The sequence below is a fragment of the Balaenoptera borealis genome, assembly GCF_965194805.1.
Source record: "Balaenoptera borealis genome assembly, chromosome: 8".
NCBI lineage: Eukaryota > Metazoa > Chordata > Mammalia > Artiodactyla > Balaenopteridae > Balaenoptera > Balaenoptera borealis.
The window spans coordinates 109,305,392-109,328,200 of NC_138865.1; the positions used below are offsets into that span (position 1 = coordinate 109,305,392).

Here is a 22,809-nt window from a genome sequence, read left to right on the forward strand (position 1 = left end):
TAAAAAAAGAAAAATATTTAATGATAGAGTCCCATTTTTGTTATTATTTTTTATTGTAGTAAACTATACATAACATAATATTTTATCACTTTGACCATTTGTAAATGTACAATTCAGTGGCACTAAATACATTTACAATGTTATGTGGCCGTCCCCACTGTCTATACCCAAACCTTTTTCATGATCTCCAACATAAACTCTGTGCCCATTAAACAATAACTCCTATTCCCCCCTCCCCTCTGCCCCTGGCAACCTTTATTCCACTTTCTGTCTTCATGAATTTGCCTATTCTAGGTACCTCATATAAGTGGAATCATGCATTTGTCCTCTGTCTGCCTTATTTCACTCAGCATAATGTTTTCAAAATTCATACATTTTACAGCACATGTAAAAATTACATTCCTTTTTGTGGCTGAATAATATTCCATTGTGTGTATATGCCACATTTTATTTATCCATTCATCCATCGATGGACACTCAGGTCATTTCCACCTTTTGGCTATTGTGAATAATGCTGCTGTGAACCTTGGTGTACAAATATTTGTTTGATTTAAAATGTTCTGGAGCCCAAGTCAAATCAGCCAACAAAGGATTTGAAGGTCTCCCAGGGGTGGGGTGTGTCTTATCTCCCCACTACACTCAGTCATTGGGAGGCATGGCCTTGGAGCACCGTCAGCAGGAGTTCAAAGCCAGCAGCTGGACCCCTGAGTCACTTACATTCCCTGTAGTAGAAAGTGGGCAAGGTACCACACCCTGTAACATCTGCCTGGATCTTCCTTGCTTCCTCTGGTTCCCACAAGTGTTTCTGCTGACATGAGGTGCCCCTGGATGCTCCCGAAGTTTGCAGCCTTTGGGGTGTGGAAGAGGGACTTCCTCTGTGCCCCACTTGGTGCCCCCGACCCTGACTCTTCGCTCATGCTCCGTTTGTCACGAAGTCCCTCTTAGACGTCTCCATGAACTTACGTCTCTAAACCTTTTCTCCATGGAGATCCCAGACCAGTCCAAGGAACTGCTGGGAGACAGATCCCCTTCCCTCCCCTCTATCCTTCTGGTCTTTTCTCTCCGCGTTTTCCCCTTTTTTGTTCCATGCCACCTCCCCAACCCATCCCCATCAAGTTACAGAGGGAAAACTCCTGTTCATAGGACCGCAGAAAAACAGAAACCAGTGTGAGGGTTTATGCGGTGGGAAGGGTGTGTGTGTGTGTTTACACTGTTGTTTCCAAAGCTGGCTGATCACCCTAATTGCCCAGGGAGTTTTTAAAACCGTAAATTCCCTAGGGGCCCTACTTCAATAGAGTCTGATTCATCGCAGAAGTGAGGAGAGTAGTGGGGAAGGAATTTCCCAGGTGAAACATGGAGGGGGGGGCGGGGCGGGAGTCAGGTCATCTCAGGCAGGGTATGGAGCTATACAGAGATGGAGCTCTGAGGGAGAATGTTGTACTCAGGGACAGACAGCAGCCCAGGGGGCTGGAGCAGAAGGTGGGGAAGCCGAGAGTTCACGGAGGGCCTCAAATGCCACGCTGAGGGGTTTGAACTTGATCTTGTAATGCCTACCTCTACTCCAAAGGGCCACTTTCATGGTCAAAGCTATCAACTTGACAAATGCAAAGTTCTGGAACAAAGGCAGCCTTTACCACCTGGAGCTTGTAGGGCCTTCGCTAGAGGAAGGTGGAGGCTTGTCTAGACAGAGCCAGCTCGCTGTGGAAGATCAAAGGCAGGTGAACCTGCCATGCATTCTTCATTTCCATTTTTTGGCATTCAAGGCAGTTTATTGGCCAATTTCGGTTAATTAGTGTCTGTGGCTTCAGAGGGAGAGGTCTGCCTACTCTGAGAAAGGAAGTTGCCTGAGGCAATGGAGTTGCTTGGACTCCATATTTTTTTCTCTCAAAGACAAAATAATGAGTCAGGAACACTATCACTTCAACCACATATTTTTCTCTTCCTAACGGTTTTTTTTTTTTTTTTTAAACCCAGTGCCTGGGCCTCATGCCTAGAAATTGTTTTTTAATTGGTGTGAAGTGGGGTTGGGATCAGCAGTTTTTTTGTTTTTTGTTTTTTTTTCACTGCACATTTTTTTAATTATTATTTTTTAAATTAATTAATTTATTTTTGGCTGTGTTGGGTCTTCGTTTCTGTGCGAGGGCTTTCTCTAGTTGTGGCAAGCGTGGGCCACTCTTCATCGTGGTGCGCGGGCCTCTCACTATCGCGGCCTCTCTTGTTGTGGAGCACAGGCTCCAGACACGCAGGCTCAGTAGTTGTGGCTCACGGGCCCAGTTGCTCCGCGGCATGTGGGATCTTCCCAGACCAGGGCTCGAACCCGTGTCCCCTGCATTGGCAGGCAGATTCTCAACCACTGCGCCACCAGGGAAGCCCCTTCCTAACGGTTTTTGAGAGACGTTGGATTCCATCGTCTACAGTGGAGAAGTCATTGCGAAATGCCATGACAGGTGCCCAGGGGGCATCTCTTGGAAAGAGGTTGGTCTGGGCTTGGATCCTGCATCCTATCTTGGACAATTCAGTTCAACAGATATATATTTATGCCAGGCCGTGTGCAGGGCACTAGGGATAGGACAGAAAATTTCTGTGAGCCTCAGCTTCCCCACCTGCAAAATGGTAATATTGTATTCATATAGTACCTAACTGGAAGTGGTACAATATAGGGGTTGAAAGTGGGGCTTTGAAGTCAGACCTGGGTTCAAATTCTAGCTACACCACTAATCAGCAGTGTAATCTTACTTCTTTGTAGCTTCCTTAGCTGCAAAATGGGAATAAGAACAGAGCCTACCCAACTACGACTTTTACGAGATTATGCTTAATACAATACCTGGCACATAGTAAATGCTCAAAAATGGTAACGATGTTATTATTATTATTTGGTAAAACCAAAGAACCTAGTCCACAGCAGGACTTAGTACATAACCATGGAGGGAAAGACCCACTACACCCTGGATCAGATAGGATATTTTTGGCTATAAGCAGTGGAAAACCAACTTAAATCAAATTAAACCATAAGCACACTTATATGCTCTCATAAATGGTAGTGCAGAGTTTAGGGGGCCATCTTGGTTGACTAAACCCATTGGGTCTGTCTGGGTTTCTTGTTGATTCTCTTGGCTCTGCCACTCCCGATCTGGTAGTGAAATACCTGTAGGAGTCCTGTCTGTCACACCCATGCATGGCAATGCCCAAAGGAAAAGATAAAGGATTGTTTTGAGACGTTCTCCCAGAAAAGGGAGGAGGAACTATCCCCCAGTCCACAGAAAACCTCTCCTCAGATCTCAAGAGCCCGTATGGGGTTACATGACCATTCTTGACCAAATCATGGGCTGGGGGATAGAATTATCAATAGGCCAGTTAAATTCATGACAGGAGCTGGGATTGGATTCCTCTTCCCCTGAGATAAGAGCTCTAATAGGGAGAAACCTAAAGTCATGGTTCCTAGGAAGGAGGAAGCGGGTAAATGGACACTGGGTAGACAGCCATTTTGTGGGAGACTTTTTTGGAGTCAGATGCTAAAAATAATAATGAACAGTAATGGTTCCTTACAGTTTTATGACGTCTAGTAATTTTCAGAGGGCTTAATTTCCAGCCTGTTTTTTTTTCAGAATCTTTGTGGGAAGATTCCCAGCCTCCATTATGGTTACTAAATTTCTAGAGCTTCCTGAAATCTGTTAGTCGTTTCAATTTCCTTTGTCAACAAACTCTGGCTATAGGGTGGATTGAAAAGGGCTGCATCCTATTCGCAAGTGTGACTCATTTAGGCAAATCCCAGCCTGATCTGAGCCCAGAGCTGCTGAAATTAGGAAAGATCTTAAAGATCATCTATCTAGTCCAATGGTTCTCGAGTCTTTGGACAGGCATGGTGGTGGGGTCAGTGCATCTCTTAAAGTTGTGTACAAATTTGTGCTTATAGCTTCCAACACTTTCTCTAAAGGTCTGAGACCCAAACAGGTGGAACTCAACTTCTTATTTTACAGGTGAGGAAAATGAGGCTCAGAAAGGAGTATGACCTATCTGAGGTCACCTTACACGTTCAAGGGTGCAGTGGGAAAAGCATCAAGAGCAGTGATTTTTAAACTGGGGTCTGTAGAATTCTATGAGGTGCTTCAGTGATTTTACAAATGTTTGATTCAAATTCCGTTTTTAAAGTGGTAACAAATATCACAGACGAAATAAAATGGAGAAATTGAATGTAGAGCCTAATTTAAGGCTGTAATTGCCTTTTGTAACTCCGATTAATTTTTTTCAAAACAGTCTCGATTGACATTAAGTAAATGTTATAAATGTGAACTTAAGAATTTATCCTGATAAGAGGCATTTTAAACCTTTTACTTTATAGTTTCCTTTGGAAATAGAAAAAAGGGGGTTGCTGCTAAAAAGAAGTTTGGAAACAGGTGGTTCTTTACTAGCTAGTAACCTTGTGAAGCCCAGCGTGGTGAAGCTCACAGAGATAATATAGTTTAAAAGGCCACGAAGCTTCAAAGATCCATGGAACCCTGGTTTCCTCCCACTCAGGCCAGTGTGTTCTAACAATGTGGTTACCAACACCCAATCTACTTCCTTCATTTGGACCGAAGCCTAGATCTGATGGTCCAAAACTAGAGTTTAAGGCCTGCTTGGGTATGAATGCCAAGTTTCACTAGTCAAATGAACCTTGACAGTCTTGAAAAGTTATCTACACATAAAAAGACTGTGGGTGGTGGTGTGTATATGAAAGTGGAGGATGCAGGCACTGCCTCGCCAGGATACATTCAGACAACTTAGGAGTCTTTGGCGTTAGATCCATGTTCAAATCCCGAGTCCGCTCCTTACTACCCATGTGACTTTGGGTAACTTTTAACCTTTGAGCCCCAGGGTCCTCATCGATAAAATGGCTAAAAATGTGTCTCATCAAGCTGTTTCTTTTTTTATAAACATTTTAATTTATTTATTTATTTGGCTGCATTGGGTCTTCATTGCTGCACACGGGCTTTCTCTAGTTGCGGGGAGCAGGGGCTACTCTTCGTTGCGGTGCGTGGGCTTCTCATCGCGGTGGTTTCTCTTGTTGTGGAGGACAGGCTCTAGGCGCGTAGGCTTCAGTAGTTGTGGCGCTTGGGCTCAGTAGTTGTGGCTTGTGGGCTCTAGAGCACAGGCTCAGTAGCTGTGGCGCACGGGCTTAGTTTCTCCGCAGCGTGTGGGGTCTTCCCAGACCAGGGCTCGAACCCGTGTCCCCGGCATTGGCAGGCGGATTCTTAACCACTGTGCTACCAGGGAAGTCCTTTTTTTTTTTAAGTTTTTTTTTGATGTGGACCATTTTTAAAGTCTTTATTGAATTTGTTACAATATTGCTTCTGTTTTATGTTTTGGTTTTTTGGCCCTGAGGTATGTGGGCTCTTAGCTCCCTGACCAGGGAATGAACCTGCACCCCCTGCATTGGAGGACAAAGCCTTAATCACTGGACCGCCAGGGAAGTCCCTCATCAAGTTGTTTTGAAGATAAAATGATAGAATGTATGTACCTAATGCTTCACAAGCGGTAGCCATTAATTCAAGATGGTTCTTTGAAGGTTGACTGTGGCAGGTAACACCCATTAGTTTTATATCATTTATTTCTCTTTTTAAGTAGGGGGTATGCCAGTGTGATTAGCTGGGTGACAGCAAGAAGTGAGGTCCTGTCCTGTTTGGATTAAGGCAAAGAGAAATGAGCCCAGCCAAGGATTCATCGATCTCAAACTCCCCAGGGAAACTGCAGGCAGGTGCACCAGAGGGAGCCAAGACATGAGAGACGGCAGATGGACCACGGCCTCTCCTCCTCCTCTGGCCCAGGAAAAGCACACAGAAGCCAAAGCGGCTAGTCCAGGACTGGAGGAACTGATGTGCCACTTCTGAAAAACGAAATCCACATACGCGAAATGCAGGCAGAAACAGACTCACCCAAAGAAAATTTCTCTCACCCAAAGAAAATTAGTAAAAGTGCACACTTTATTATGTACAGCACTGGAAAGGGAGGCCACCTGGAAAAAACTCTCGTACTAACACTGTCATCCTAGAGCTCCTTCTATGCCTCCTCCCTCCCAGGCAATTTAATTCCAACCTTTTGGACTATGAATCCACAAGGCAGAAGAGCGAAGGTTGTTCGGTATCTGGAGATAGACTCAAGGAACAGAAAGCATTGAACCTCTAAGTCTGACAAGAGGTTTTCAGCCAGGAAATGTGGTTGTCTCCTGGTCCTCAGTGGTCAAGGGTGAACCACCTCACAAAAGAGAGAAAATCATTATTTAAAAATTCAAAATATAAATGCAGCTTGAGTTCCAAGCCAAAATGCTCTGTATATTGTATATCTAATGAACTCAGCCAGGCACCTGGATCCATGGTGGTTCAAGGTTTTGTAAAATAACCTTAGAAATGGGCTGTTGGGGAGGGGACTCTCGGAGGCTGGGGTTTGACAGAGTGACCCATGACCCAGCTAAGGACAGATATGAAGGGCAGCTTTGGGTAAGGAAGCTGCTATTCTTAAGACTTTTCTAGGTGAACTCAGAGCTTCAAAGAGGAAGTGGTACAAATGTCACCAGGCGGCTTTCCAGACCAATAGAAGAATGCCAGATTACTTGGCTTCACAGGCATTTGTGAAACGGGAAGGTGCTTCTTAATATTACAGCAGTGGTGGTTCAGGTCTGACCACTTCCTCCTTCAGCATCGCCATATATGACAGAAAAAAAAAAATCACCAGGGAAATAAAAAAGATCTACACCTATATAGATATGCTAAGTTTGAGAGGATCTTCCCAAGCTCCTTGGATATTGTGTGCCCGAGAGACTATGAATTCCTTCTACTACTTAATGAATGGTAACCAAGATAGCTCACAGTGTACACGAGTCGATAGCATGCAGACAGTAAAATATAAGGGTTTTCTGAAGATATATTTTTTTAAAGTACTAGTCCCTTAAGCTATTCAAATGGGTATACAAACAATGGTTTATAGAGCTTAGAGAAAATTTTATTTTAAAAAATCAAAACTATTTAGAACCTGATATATGAAAATAGGCAAAAGTAAGAAAAAAAGCACTTTTGTGACAAGTATTTAGCTGGTTTGAAAGACAGACCACAGAGGAATCATTTACTCATAAAGGGGCTCAAAGAAGTTAAAAGAAAAAACCACCCACATTATTTTAAAAGGACCTCTATAGCAATGGATTTAGAAGTCTTTCAAGAGTTAGGGTAATCATTTTCCTTAATCTTCACCTTTTTCTCCAGTGCTAACAGGTACTGGCAAGAAAATGTCTACTCTCAAGTAAGGATTATTTTGCAACATCGGGAGTGTGGGTGGGGCGGTTTGAGTTTAGAAGGTAAACTGATGTTAGGAAAATTTCCTTAACTGAGATTCCCCGGAGGTAAGGCACATGTGGCCCAGAGAAGCTGGTTGTAGCCCGAGGTCACTGTTCTCTGCAAAACATTTGTCCAGCCAGGATGTCAGGTGGGGATGATAGTCTACCTTCCTACTTTTGGCCTGGCTGCTGATAGAGGGCACAGAATGACTCAATGAAATTCGAAAGAAGATGGATTTAACCTATCGCATAACAATCTAAAAATATGAACTTTTAAGTATTTTAGAGTGAGAGATTATCTTACATAAATCATACTCTCACGTAGTATTTACAAGCCAACAACCTTCATCTGTGGCTAGGAGCACTACACGTTCTAAGAACATCACACTCAACATACGGAAAAAGGAAGGGAGGGAGGAAAGTCAAGGTTCCCGCCCTATTCCCTCCTTATGGGTTAGAGGCTGGTTTGGTCCTCACTTCATCCTTAGGAGGGAAGAGCTCATCTCTGCATCGGCCTACATGGCTCACTGTTTTGCCCCTATGACGCCTTGCAGCATATCTATGGGCAGAGGGAAGACGATGGTCGAGTTTTTCTCAGCAGCAATGGTGGTCAGTGTCTGAAGGTACCGGAGCTGAAGGGCGGCAGGAGATTCGGTGATGACCATGGCGGCTTCTTTCAGAGCCCTGGATGCATTCATTTCTCCCTCAGCTGCAATGACCTACAGAACAGTGGCAAGGAGAAGTCAAACCAGAGAACACGGCGGGTGCTGAGCAGTTCAAACCGGGGTATGTCTAGCTCAGGTGGTACACAAAGCCTTCCTGGGAGTCGGCCAGAATAGTTCTAAGGAAATCAATTTCCAGACTCAGTTCCTGTATGTTCTTTTTCCTGTAACTGATTTGCCTGAATATGTGCCTGAGGTCAAGACATCCTCTTTTACTATTTATTGCCTTTCTCCCATTTCTAGTGCACCAAACAAGGGGACAATTCAGAATACTGTGTAGGGGCTGAGAAAGTGAATGACCCCAATGACTGGATACAAAGCCTTTTGCAAGTCAGATGGATTTCCAATTCTTTGATTTCAAAGAAAGGGAAGAGGACCTTATTGTACTGCAAGCGGATGAATGGATAATTAAAAATATTTTTTGATGAAAGATCACTGTAGGATTTTTTAGCACGTAAATTCAGAGGGAGTGCTAAGAATTGTATAAAGTTACTTAAAAAAACCCTTCCAATTCCATCTACTTATTTATATAAATAAGGTTTCTTACTCCTTATACCTGTAAAAATGAAAAGTAGAATTGATGCTGAATCTTGTCTTATTCTAGCAATAAGTAACAGCCATCTACAAAGACATGAATTCATTCCTCATTCATCTCATTGAGACCCTTGCTTGTAGTCAGAGAAATTTTAAAAATATTTTAACTTATATACTAAATGTGTTCCAGAAGGGTGAGAAAATAATTCATGACAAAATACATTATATTAGGAAAAGACTGGGGGGGAGTTGGAATGGAAATATAAGTTCAAGGAGAAAAAGAAAAAATGAAAAATTCCTAATTGCTAAAAGAACTTATTCTTTCATCATTCTATAAAACAGAGGATGAAATCATTACGTTATCGAAATTTCACTGGATACATTTAAAAGAATGATGTTAACAGTTTCATTTTAAAATGTCAATATTTAAAACATGCCAGGACTTATATGCTTGACAAGTATATACATTCAAAATGAAAAATTTTACATGTCTATTTAAAATGTGAGATGGGACGTAGAGTTTTTCTAAATTCTTTGAGGGGTTACATGAGCAAAAAGTTTGAAGATCACTGGAGTGGTGGGGAGGGCAGGGGCTTTGGAGTTTGGATGGTCTCAAGCTCAAATTGCAAACCTAACCCTTCCTAGCTGAATGTCCTCAGAAAGGTTACAGTAAGTCTCCCACAAACGAACGAGTTCCGCTCTGAGAGCACGTTCGTAAGTCCAATTTGTTCGTAAGTCCAACAAAGTTAGCCTAGGTACCCAACTAACACAGTTGGCTACATACCGCTGCTTCTACACTTGCTTCCGGACATCCTAGATAAAGATACTGTACTACTGTACTCTATAAAGTACTGTAAGGTACACAAAAGCACAACCACTTGTAGAGGATGCACGCACACGACAATGTAACCCAGACACGTGAACTAACTTATGTGACTGGACACGCGAACGCACGTTTGCATCTTTGAAAGTTCGCAACTTGAAGGTACGTAACTTGAAGGTTTGTATGTAGGGGACTTACTGTATTTAACATTCTGAGCCTCAGTTTCTTATTCTTAAAATGGGATAGCACCTACCTCATGGGACCATTGTGAGGAAGACAGAGAAGGTCTATTATATGTTGAGTGTATAAACGGAGGCTAATTATGTAGGAAGGGCAAGCGACAAGTCAAGACCTAATTTTTGGATCCGCTTATGCTCTAATTCCTAAAAGATTCAGAAGCCAAATCAAGGCAGTTACTTCTAATTCATAATCCTAGGAGAAGAGGTGTAAAGATACCATAATCCTCAAGACTAAAAGGGTAGTTAGGTTGTTCTCACAGGGATCTCAAAATATTAATGGTTCTTAACACTGCTGTGAATATCAGAATTAAAAGCAATGGTCTTACGACCAGTACAATTTCATTCACGTATACAGTAAACGTTGGGGGCCTCCCAGGTGTCAAGCCCTGTGAGGGGCTAGGGATAGAGGGGGAACTCCCCCGCCTCCCTCAGCTCCTGGCCAAGTAGGGGAGACAGACTGGAAGCAGGTCATTTCATTCCAGTGTGACAAACGCTGACAGAGACATGTACAAATGCCGGCACTGAGAAGAAAGAAATTTTTGCAGAAGGTGAAGTGGTGAGGTTACAGAAGAAGCTGAACATTACAGGATGAAAGCCTTGCTGTTTGGATTAAGATGAGAAAGAATATTTCAGGCAGAACACATGAAAAGGTACTGAGGTGTAAAAAAGCTGGTGTATTCCAGGACCCTGTAAGGGGATGAGCACTCTGGGGAAGAAGGGAAGGTAGGGGATGAATGAGGCAGGATGGGAAGGTGGGAGACGAATGGGACAAGGTGGGAAGGTGTTGGGGGGGAATGGGGCGGGGTAGGAAGGGCAGCACAAGCTCGGGTGTTCGTCTTCATCCCAGAGGCGATGGGAACCCTCATCAGATCTAGTTTGAGCAAACATTCCGACAGATGTCTGAGCATCAATAAGAGAAAAGACCGAGAGGGACAGCTTTCAGAGTGATTTGGTGCCAGTCACCGGCAGTGGGGATGGAGGAGGAAACGGACTGGGGCGCTGCTCAGGAGGGAGACTCAACAGTGTGGGGCGGACTGGGACGGGACCAGAGGGGGACAGAGGCTGAGTCCAGGTTCCTGGATTGCGGTGCATTCGGTGAGACAGGGGATACTTACTGGGAGATGGAACCCAGATTAGACGATAAAAACCTTAATTTATCAAGGCAAACCATTATGCCCTACTAGATGTGTGAGAAGGGGCCAGTGCCAGCCATACTGAAAGGGAAGCCAGGAACTGTCCTCCCAGGCAAACACTGGAGAGAACGCACAAGCCGACCCTGCCACGAGAATGGCAGGCTCTGATTTTCTTTCCATGTCATCTCAGATGTCCAGTTAGGTCCTTTTTTCTGTCTGGACATGGACCGACTGCAAAGATAGCTCATCTCCCACTACCAATCAATACACCATCTCTTGGCTGGGAAGCCAGACCCACCCGGCCGTCTCACATTTTGTTAATAGAAAAGCTACTCCGAGTGGGCTGCCCAAGAGGTGAACACAATACCACAGGCTGCGTCTAATACAGGCCAGGAGGGCACTGTGGGTAGGACGTTAGGAAGCAACGCAAGCTACCCGTGGGTGTGTGCGCCTTCTGCAAAAAGTGCAGTAGTCCCCTGTCAATTGGCACTTCATATTTACAGACCGTCGTGTCGAAAGCTGGCATTTTCAGGTACGTGGGCGGTCCTGCTGTCTCCTCCTGTGACCCAGGGGGGCTGCTCTGAGGGAAGCGCCAAGAAAGGTGACCTGCATTCTTGCACCCCACCCTCTCCATTATTAGATGAGTAGCCCCAGAGATAGGAGCCCGAAAGCACATGCCAGGCACTTTTCTGAGAACCGTGAAAAAGGAAATAAGGGAGAATTTGCAAGCACGGAAGACATTCCATTTCCAGTCATTAAGAGTTGGTCTGAAAACTTTAAAAAGAGGTCCCCCTAACATATCATAACACGTTCAGGAGAATCTGTCCTCTTTTGTGACCTTTCTCTCACAATTACGCCTATGAGCACTTACACGTTCATTCTCTTTGCTGTGCAGTACACCTTCGTATGAATCAACCATGTTTATCTATCCATCCAGCTAGGAATGGATATGTGGGTAGTTGCCAGTCGGGGGTAATTACAAAGTGCTGCTGGAGTACTGGAGTGAACACTCCAGCACGTGCCCTTTGGTAAACAAACACGTGCATTCCTCGCAGATACATACAGACTGACAGTTTTCCAGAGTGGTTGTTCCGATCTATATTCTCACCAACAAGACCTCCTCCCTCACCCACACTTGGATCTTTTGCTTTCTTTTTTCTTTTTTTAAGCCATTCTGGTGGATGGTTAGTGTGGCATCTGCTTGTGACTTGCATTTGCATTTCCCCGATGGCCAATTAACTTGAGGAATTTTTCTCTGAAGTTTCTTAATCTATAGACTCTTCCACCCTTTTCCTCTGCAATTTATTTGTTGAAGAAACGGTGACCCCTATTTCCCTGAGAACTTGAGTACAGGGCCTTATGGCTGTTGCGGGGTTACTGTACCTTATGGAAGGATGAGACTCATTGTGATTCTGCGTGTTAACCGCAACCTTAAAGACAGCCTCACCCAAGTGAGAGCACAGTAATTCAGAATTCTAACCGGCTTCCTTTATCTCTTCTTATTGTTAGAAAGGGAAGTCAGGAGCTCTCTTTCCTAACTGGTGAGAATGCTGGTAGAAGAGACTCGGTCCGTCCTGGAAAGTCCCAGAGGAGGCAGCGAGGAGCAGAAGAAATTCTAATCTCCATGGTCACTAATCAACCGTGTGCTTTTCAAGGAAACACATAACTTTTCTGGGCTTTGATGTTTTCATCTAAAGAGTGAGATGGCAAATAAGTTTCATGTTTAGGGCCAATTCCAAGCAGTTGCAGGTTGTCACCTGGAGTGCTTCAGCACGGTTCTAAGGTCAAGTCAAGCTCAGGGGAAGACAGTGCTGTGGTTAATTAATGGCCTGGGAGCCGGAGGGTGGAGTGGCAGCCTCTGGGCCAGGTATTTGTCACCTTCAGAAGATAATCCCTAAGGACCCTTCAGGCTCCGATACTCTACGTATTCTATGTATGATAAATTCTATTATTCAACATGATTTGGAAATGGGGCTTTTGGTTAATGACATATTCTAGGTAAAAGCGATTCCTAATCTTCCAAATAACTAAATTATAGTGGGGCATATTTAATATCATTAACACAAATGTAATTTAATCTTCTAAATAAAATATGATGGTTTGGAGAGAAAGTACTTGAGGGTGTTGTAGTGTCATCACAAGCATCAATGAACACATTAGGAAAATCTAAAAATCCTGGTTAGTCGAAAATTCTGGATGCAGTGTGTCAAATGAGCTACTATTCTATTTGGTGCTGGCTAAAAAATTATAGTGACCAATCTGTGGCTTACAGGGCATCCTAACAGAAGGGCAGGGTTCTGTGGTTAGCCAATTATCACCAGTTACTACTGTTTTCTAACGGCAACAAATTGGTTCGCTCCTGGTATCCTGGGAGATCTGTCACATCCACAGCAACCACTCCTATGAAAACTATCCCTCTTCCTCCACCCATTCATAGGTAAGGGGCTGTGGGACCTTATTAGGATCTTTGAGTGAAGTTGGACTGAAAAGAATCACTCAGCTGTGAATTTGGAATCGGGGCTGGTGTGTCTCCTTTAGCGTTCAATTGGGGAGACGTGCACTTGAGAGTCAGACATTCTCCCCCTCCAGCTGTCTGCAGCGAGACGTGGCCCAGGATATGGAATGCCTGCCTCCCCTGAGGCTGCTTTCTGGTCTCTGGCTCCAATTCTGGTGAGGCTTGACTCTACTTCCTACCCTTGGGTTTGGTGAGATATCCCTGTATCCTTATGCACTATCATCTCAATAGATCCTCTTTTCCAGGTTCACAAATATTCCCCCAGCACCTCCCATGGGGGTCACGTACCCACATAGGGTTAAGACATAGGCAGGGATAATGATTAAAAAAAAGAGGGGGGGAAAAAAAGCAGACATCAAAGAAAGAGAAGTGAAAAAAAGAGAAGTGAAAAAAAGAGAAGAGGAGAGAAAGGAAGAGGAAACAGTAAGAAGGAAGAAGAACCTGGGAAAAGACAGAGAATGAAACAGAAGACAAAAATAAGGAAGGAAGGAGTGGTAAGCAAACTGATGAAATTGCCCGTCTGCTCTGAAGTCAGAACTGTTAATGTGTCCTTAATAGGGCACTGGGAGAATAATGTATGGGATGTGCAATGAGAACGAGGTAGCTCTCTGTGTACTGCTATTCCCAGGAGATACTGTTAAGTGAAAAAACCAAGGTGAAGAACAGTTATGTATTGTATGATCCCACTTTTGTAAACCAAACAAGCCAGTGGACTACTAACCTAGTCAAATAAACCCCAAATGGAAATCTTCAAGTATGTACGCTAAGCTGTTAAGAGTGCTGGCCTCTGGGGGAAATACAATTTAAAGTGATGGGGAGAGCCTTCATCTTCACTACTTCAGGATCGTTTCAATTTTTTTACAACAAACACGTTTTACTTTGTGTAACTAAAAAAGAAAACTCAACAGGAAAAACAAAAGGGCTACAAAAAAAAAAAGGTTACCTTGGCTCGGGCCTCCCGGGATGCCTCTGCTTCGGCAGCCATGGCTCTCTGGAGCTGCACGGGGAGCTTCACGTCCTTAATTTCCACTCGTTCCACCTTTATTCCCCAGTCATCAGTGGCATCGTCCAGAGTAGTCTGTTAGGAAGACAGAAGGCAAGCTGGAAATGTTCAGCCCCTGCCCAGTGGCCTAAGGTAGCTCTGTTCATTGGGATTTGGAGCGGGTAAGGCACTGGTGGAGGGTTGCAGAGAGATCAGTCATCCATGCAGGCAGGGAGGCTGAAGCGGGAGGCTGGGTTACTGGGGAGTGGATCCTGATTCTGTTAACTAATAAGCTAACGTGGGCTGGCAAACGTTTCCTAAAAGGGTCAGATAGTGATGGTTTATTTTCAGTCTCTGTTGCAACTAACCCTACCCTTGCAGGTCAAAAGCAGCCATGGGTAGTACATTAATCAATGGGTGTGGCTGTATTCCAATAAAACTTCACTTATAAAAACAGGTGGCCAGCACACTCCTGAGCCAATGTGACTCTGTGTGAGCCACGTTATTTCTTTGTGCTTCAGTATCCTCCCTTTACAACGGTAGGAACGAAATCATTCTATTCTATTTCATATGGTTGTTGTGGGCATCGAGTAAGACCAGAGATTTCACACACAGTGAAGTCTATACAAATAATAACAGTTCAGATTTATAGTACTTGATCTTTTTTGAACAAGTCAGGTTTGATTCATCATCTGTTACATAAACAAGACTGGAAAGCGCAAGAGTTGCAAAGGCAGTCACGGGACTCGCACAGAATATGGCTTTAACTACACCTGCGCTATCTTGCAGAACGGCCTCTGAACTATTATGCTAAAGAAAAAGGTTAACACTAATTCTGGGAAAAAAAAATACACACTGGAGGGAATTAAAAAACAACGCACACATCGGAGTGTTATTAACCCATGAGCTAATTATGTGAAAAAAATACCCTTCCATCAAGTTTGGGAAAACTTTTCTACAAAGAAAAAAAGGCCGGTGATTCCCCAACTTGACTTGATGAAAAGTTCTCAAACACCCATTGACCCTTTGCTTTATTTTCCAACTTCTGGTGAGTTGCAGCACTGGTGCACTCCTCACCTGCATGTTGTGTGCAATTTCTTCCCTGTCGGAGAGGATCTGGGAAAGGTTCTTGGTGCCCAGGACGTTCCTCAGAGTCGTTTGTGCCAAAAGACGGGTTGCTGAGTCAGCGTTGGTGATGTTCGCCACAGCCAGGGTAGCGTTCTGGACACGGTAGTAGACCACGCCGTCCACACTAATTGTCACTGAATCCTTAGTGAGGATCTGCAACACAAAGGAAGCAATTTTACAACTGTCAACCACCTCTTTCTTGAATAAAACTGTAAGGAATGTTATGTGACAGAACACCTTAAAACACTAGCTGATTGTCTTTAGTAAGTGCTATTGACTAAATGTTTGTGTTCCTCCAAATCCATGTTGAAACCCAATCCCCAGTGTGTTGGTGTTTGGAGGTGGGCCTTTGGGAGGTGATTAGGTCATGAGGGTGAACCCCTCGTGAATGGGATTAGTGCCCTTAGAAAGGAGGCCCCAGAGAGATCCCTCCCCGCTTCTACCATGTGAGGACACAATGAAAAGACAGTGGAAGCAGGCCCTCATCAGACACCAAATCCGCTGGTGCCTTGATCTCACACTTCTCAGCCTCCAGAACCGTGAGCAATACACTTCTGTTGTTTATAAGCCACCTAGTCTATGGTGGTTTGTTACAGCAGCCCAAAGGGATGAAGAGAGCAAAGCTTCAGAATGTTAACTATGTCTATAAAATTTTAACAAAGTACATTCATTTATTTATTAATTCCATTCCTTCATTTGATCACTTAACAAATACTGAGACCTAGTAGCAGTTAGCAGCAGGCACTGTGCTATGTTCCAGGGATAAAGGTATGAAAAAACTTGGTTCCCACTTTCAAAGAGGTTGAGGAATCAAGGGAAGCTCTAAGGGACAAAGGATGGACAGCTTTAGGTGGCAGAGGTGATACATGAACTAAGTCTTGGAAAAGGAAGTAAATATTTTCTGAGGATAGAGTGAAAGAGTATTCAGGGCAGAGAGAATAATGTGTGAAAGGAACAGAGGTACTGGGGAGCTGAGGTTTGATGAACTGTAAGTAGCAGAGTGTTACTAGAACAAAAAGTGAACGGAACTGTTTTCGTAGGGTGAGGTCAAGGTGGAAGTATATTTACAGCACGCTACATAAAAATGCTCAACAGGACACAATGCATCACTGCTTCCTATCACATTCAAGGGCAAAGTCCTTGCCTTGGTGTAAAGCCCTTTGACATCTGCCCTCTGGCTTCATTCCTCCCCACTCCTGCACACACTCTATGCTAGATGACACGCAGGTCCCCACCTGCACCATGTTCCATGCCCCAGGCCTTTCTGCAGGTGGCCCTCTGCTTGCACGTCCTCCCTTCTCTTTCCCCCACGGCTTCAGGCTGGAGCGTCCTTACTCATCATTTAAGACACAGCTCAAGTGTCCTCTTCTCTATGGAACTTCCCTGATTCACTCGGCAGAGATAAACACTCTTTCCTTTGCCCCTTCACTGCAGTGACATGATTTATCTACATCATCACTTCTCTGTTAGACTATGAACTTCCTGAGGGCAGTCTGTCTTTGTATCTCTAGCACTGGCAGAGCGCTTGACACACAGCAGGTAGTCAGTAAACAAGAGATGAATGGGACTGAAACGTGGTCCCAGGAATACAGTGAGGGATGAAGAATGGGAGTGAGAGAGTCAGGAGACCCCAACTATAGTTTCAGCTCTGCCGGCACCTCCCTCGGTGACCTCCAGCAAGGCCTTTAGACTGACTGAGCGATTCCTCATTTGTGAGATGGGGCTAATAATGAGGCCCAAGTCTATGCAAATTTCTCTGAAGGTCAAAGAAGAAGATGTTTGGAAACGAAGCCCTTTTGAGAGTGTAAAGAGCTATGTACGTGGAAAGTAATAAAAACAATGATAATACGTAGCAGTTTAGTTCTGCAAGGCATCAAAGCAGTAATCCTTTTTTTTTAGTAACCTAAAAATACTTCTAACCTGGAAGAGAAGTGGGGGATTTGTAAATAGATACACAGTATATTACCATCTTGTGTGAAAATTAATCTTTTCCTATGATGTGATGGGAAAATGTGTATCATTTCTAAATGAGTTCTTGCCACTGTGACTCTGCCACAGCTGGAGCTTTGTAAAGTTGCAACTTCTCTATCTACTGATTATTGTAGGCAGAGTGTTTATCTCCCTTTGCAGTAAGTTCACAGGGGATCAGAAAAAGGACTGCTTGCCAAGTTCCAATCCGCTCTGTGTTTAGAAAGCAGCTGGAAGGCAGAAGCTCACAGTGACCCTGCCAGATGCCTGCCATGTTTACAGAGGAAAGTGCCAGGAGAATTCCCCGCTACCCTGAATGGGGCTCCTAACAGTCAATCTTCCACGCAGAGAATACAGCAATGCTCTCAGTCTTGTTCTTGCGGGTGAAAATGATTTCTGGTTTCACCTCGTGGGTGTGGATTACGAAGTCTGACCTCCCTAACTACTTGGCTCAGGGCCAGCAGGGAAATGCCTGAGCTGGTTTCTGGATTTTGTGACAAGGCTCCACCACTCTGCTGAGTACCTGGCCTGTGGCCAGGAAACACTGGCAGTTTTCTTCTGTCCCTCCCGTCGTCATGTTTTTAGGCTTTCTATCTGCGACGGTTATTACAACTCCTTAGACACGAGTGCCAGGATGGCCATCACTCCGTCAAGAGCCAGGACGGAGCTGCTGTAGGACGCACTTAGCGTGGAGCTGTGGGGAAAGCACTGCACAGGGAATCCCAAGGGCTGGAATTCCTCTGTCTCACTGCAACCATCTACTTTCTGGGTTCTGCTGTGCGTTTCAACGGTGATGTGTGGAGCAATTTGAAAAAGCCTGAAATAATTACTAATATAAAACATTATATGCTTATCTAAAGTACCAAACGGGCAGTTTCTAATTCTTTGGCTTCTAACCAATTTAGTTAGAATACAGTCAAGCACCGTAAGAAGAATATTGTATCAGAAACCCAGACAGGAGAAGTGTGGTAGTAAAAATGATGACAACGGTGATAACAGTAATATTATACTTACATTAACATGACAGTACGTTTTGTAATAATAGTAACGACAAGCACTTTCATAGCACTTACTACCTATCAGCCTCTGCTCTAAGCACTTTACATTGAGTATCTCATTTAGTCCTCACAAGAACCGCATAAAGTAGGTCCTGTTATTATAACCTCTATTTTATAGATGAGGAAACGGAGGCACAGAGAAGTTAAAGAACTTGCTCAAGGTCACACAGCCAGAAAATGGTGAGGGCAGCCAGCCTCTAAAGCTCTGCTCTGACCACTGTTCCCTGCTGCCTCTCAACGCCAGGCCCCTCCCCCGTGACAGCTCAGTTACTCACAGCAAAAGACAACCTTACCTCCTGCGGAGGAATATCAAATGAAATAGTTCTCATGTCCACTTTGATGAAGCTGTCAGTGCATGGCAGAATAAAAAACAAACCTGCAACAGAGACATACACGAGATTAGAGGGAGACACCAGCACCTGACCAGCTCACCGCACCATTCAGTTCTAACAGAATCAACCTGATAAACCGAAAGAAAGCAGTTCATCTCAGTGAATGAGCCAGAAGCCAGGAATGTCATCCTTGACTCCCGCTGCTTTCTTCCCACATCTAACTGTCCCCGCAAGACCTGTGGATTGCATCTCCTCACTGCACTGTTACTGTCGCCCATTTGTTTTCCCTTAGACCAATGCAATCACTTCCCAAGTCATCTTTCTACTCCTGCTAGTTTCTCTCCTATGAACCAACACAAAGCCCTGAACAAGCCGTATAAGGTCCTGCACGACCTTGACCCCGCTTACCTCTTCCGCCACTCCCCTCTCCTCCCATCCTGCACTCTGGCTGGGCTGGGCCGCCTGCAGTTCCCTGAGCCTACAATGCTCTCCTCTGCATTGCTCTGCACATATTCTGTGCTGGGAACACCTCTCCCCTGCCTCACACCATCTTGACATCCTGCCAAGATGTCACCTCCAGAAAGCATCTACTAGTTGGGGTCATCACTCTTCTCTGGGTTTCCACAGCCATCTGCGACTGTTTGACCATAATACTTATCACGTTGGGTTGTAACTACCTATTTCCTTGTTGGTGTCCCACCTCCAGGCAGTAAGATCCTTGAGGGCAGGGACTGTGTTTTCATCTCCCTTGAATTCCCAGAGCCTGGAACTCAGTGGGAGCTTAATCGAAGTTTGCCAAAAATAATGACTGAAAGCATTTATTTCAGTAGGGACTCTCACGCTCAAATTTCGATAGCTGTGGCTATTCTTGGCCTAAGATAAACTTATCAACTCAAGTAGGAAAGGGAGGGGAGAGGCAGGAAGGAAAGGGTAATTCCTGGTAGGCAGCGCTGCTATTGTTGCACAACTTCTGCTATGAGAACTCTCTTCTGAGTCAACAGAGACCCTCATAAGGGAAATCACATCAGTAAAAGGGCGAATCTCGTTCTCCAGGCAAACAGTTCAGAGTCCTAGTACTGACCAGGTCCTTTGGCGCCTCCTTGTAAGATGCGACCCAGTCTAAAGATGATGGCTTTTTCATATTCTTTTATGATCTAGATTAAAAGCACAAATAATAATTTAACATGAGGAGTACAAGTATTTATACGCATAGCTTTTAAAATATATATTTCAGCTCTAAACAAGTGAGATGCCTCTATTTTGTTTTCTTCTCTATAATCCAGATAATAGCTATAGGTAACATGGTTAATGTTTAATTAGCCCTGCCAAAATAACCAAGTTATTTACTTTTATTATGGATTATAAAAGCAATAGATACTCATTGTATAAAATCTGGAAAGTATAGAAGAGTATACAGAAGCAAATCCACACCCTCACTCCTCAGCTGTTAACATTATTATTCAGTTACTCATGCATTGTCAATACAGAAAAAAAAGCGCTGAAGTCCTCGTAGTTTGTCTCCTGATTCCTTAAATTATAATAGTAACGTAATCTGAAAATTCTTAGAGCATATTTTCTCTTTTTAGGAATATGAAAATGATAGTCATTTATCACAGTATTAATAACTTTATAGACATTATTAACGTTATTAATGTATTACTAACACGTGCCAGGTGTTGTGATAAGTACGTAATTCATTTAATCCTCACAACAGCCCTATAAGGCAGGTGTTGCTATTTCCTCACATTTTACACGGCAAAGGTCACACAGTAAATAATGGCACCAGCAGTCACACCTCAGCATCCTGACTCTGGAGGACTTGTTCTCACAGGACCATCCCACATCCCTGACTCCAGAAAATTTTAGATGGTGATCCCTACTTTAATCGTCAGGAGGGACTGACTGGGCAGTGGCTGAAAAGAAGTCTTAAGATTCCATTATAATTGGTGACTAGAGTTAAGAATTATAGGCCAGTATGGTCTCTCTCTGTCTCTCTTACACACACACACACACACACACACACACACACACACACACACAAACACACACACACAGTGGGTTTATGTACTTAGGAGTTGACCCCTTTCCAGATGTTGATGAAATATTCTTTACCTTTATGCACATCCATACTGACAACGGGAAAGTTAAAACTGTGAACAAGAATGATATAGCCACCAAAATCCATCCACAAGGTCCCAGGCCTGCACTGGGGCTATCTGTGAAAACCAAAAACACACAGCTCTTATCACTGTTCTTAGCATGGTTCCTCCATCATCTTCATCCTTGCTATTCACTGAACACCAGCTGTTTACATGTATTTTCCCATCGAATCCTCATAAAGACCTTGAAGTGCAGGTGCTACTTTCCCTAATTTTTATTATGCAGTGAAGTGATAAAAGTAAGACCCAATCCCAACTACCAAGAAGGTTAAAGTTTAGCGGGCAAGATAGACAAACAGATCATTATAATACTAAGTGCAGATATAGTGTCCATTCAGCATATTTTGAAAACACAGAATAGGGGTAACTCACACCACACCGTTGGGATGGAGGTGAAAGTAGGGTGGGGTGGGGTGGGTAGACAATGGTGATGGTTGTCAGAGGGGCTTCTTGCAGGATGTAATGGTTAAGGAAAATACCAATGAAAAGGGGAAGGAGGGCAAAGTGAATTTAAGCCGAGGGTACAGCACAATTAAAGGTGAAAATCATATGATACACGCATATAAGCTCATTTAGGTCCTCTTTTTAAAAAGGACACCTGTAAAATATCTCACTGGGTATATGCACAATGTATCATCCATATTGGTTCTGATTTCTTACTATTATGAACAATGCTATAATGAACATCTTTGTACATGGTTTCCCTCTCACATTTCTAATAGTTTCCCTTTTCTGTAACATGAAATAGTTTGTTTCCTTCTTTTTTTTTTTGGCTGCACCATGAGGCTTGTGGGATCTTAGTGCCCAGGCCAGGGATTGAACCTGCGCCCTTGGCAGTGAAAGCGCAGAGTTCTAACCACTGAACCGCCAGGGAATTCCCTGAAATAGCTTTTGTCTGATCACAAAGATAATACATGCCCCACTGCAAAAAAAATTTAGAAAAGTATAAGGGAAAAATCATTCAATTCAGAGATGATAAATATTCTTCCAAACCCTTTCTATGTGCATGCACATTTTTCGAAGTAAATAAATAAAATTTGTCACCTATGTTTCTCCCCTCTAGATATTGTTCTTTCACCTTCTTTTTTAGCCTGTCGCTATGCATTTGTGCTTTTTCTGTTTTAGTTTTAATTTTTTATCAGTTAAACTTGCATAAAGCTAAAAAAGTCAAATAGTTCCACGAGTACAAGAATGCGGTCCCCTGCTCACCTCTTCCAATTTCTTCTACTCAAGGCAACCGCTATTTCGGCTGAGTATTGTGGTATTTAACCCCCGTTTCTAAATAATACACTGGTTTGGTTATTTGTTGTTTTTTCAGTTTTGAGTTTTATCTATTGACTTTCTACCCCTCCCCCCCACATAAATATACCCATCCTTTGAATTGCATAATTTTGGTTAGATCAATATCCAATTTTATATTTCATGAATATGCAAATGCCATTCAGAGCTAAGCCATGTACTGAAGCATAATTCGTTTTCTTTTCCTGTACAACTTTTTTTTTTTTTTCGGGAGTCAATGTCTGTTTTTTCCCCTTTGCTTAGTTTTCAATGTACTTATTGATTCAACCCCAAACCTTTCATCAATTGTCTACACCTCCTTTCAGCAGGCTCAGGTATTCTACCAATTTCACCTTCCAAAGAAGAGTCTTGGAGCCGTGTCTGGACCTATTCATGTTCCTGCTGCAGCAACCATCCCTCTGATCGCCTTTCACCGTCATCCTGGGAAATTCCCTTCCCTTCCTAAGTTGTGCTTCCCCCTCTCTGTGTCTGATGTCTTCCTCGTTTTTAGTTTGTTTTTCCTTTCTGTGGGGGACAGAGGGACTGAATAGGCCTAGGGATAGATCGCTTTTCTTATCAACCACAGAAGGCGTCTGCTGTCTTTCCAGGAGCTGTTTTAATAATGGGAGGGAGGG

General features: G+C 43.6%; 1 protein-coding gene and 1 long non-coding RNA gene across 2 annotated transcripts in view; one reads left to right on the forward strand and one right to left on the reverse strand.

The window, feature by feature from the left end:
* Positions 1-5,942: 5,942 nt before the first annotated feature.
* STOM (stomatin) overlaps positions 5,943-22,809 on the reverse strand; it is a 28,310-nt gene continuing 11,443 nt past the window's right edge. The window contains exons 2-7 of the mRNA XM_082402296.1: positions 20,850-20,953; positions 19,819-19,891; positions 18,699-18,781; positions 15,329-15,532; positions 14,213-14,347; positions 5,943-8,022 (exon numbers count right to left, since the gene is read on the reverse strand). Coding sequence (XP_082258422.1) covers positions 7,828-8,022; positions 14,213-14,347; positions 15,329-15,532; positions 18,699-18,781; positions 19,819-19,891; positions 20,850-20,953 — 794 coding nt within the window. The 3' untranslated portion in view covers positions 5,943-7,827. The remainder of the gene's footprint in view (positions 8,023-14,212; positions 14,348-15,328; positions 15,533-18,698; positions 18,782-19,818; positions 19,892-20,849; positions 20,954-22,809) is intronic.
* Positions 7,996-12,865, forward strand: LOC309633454. The gene is made up of 2 exons (XR_014247537.1): positions 7,996-8,089; positions 8,269-12,865. It is a non-coding gene; the product is annotated as an uncharacterized lncRNA (long non-coding RNA).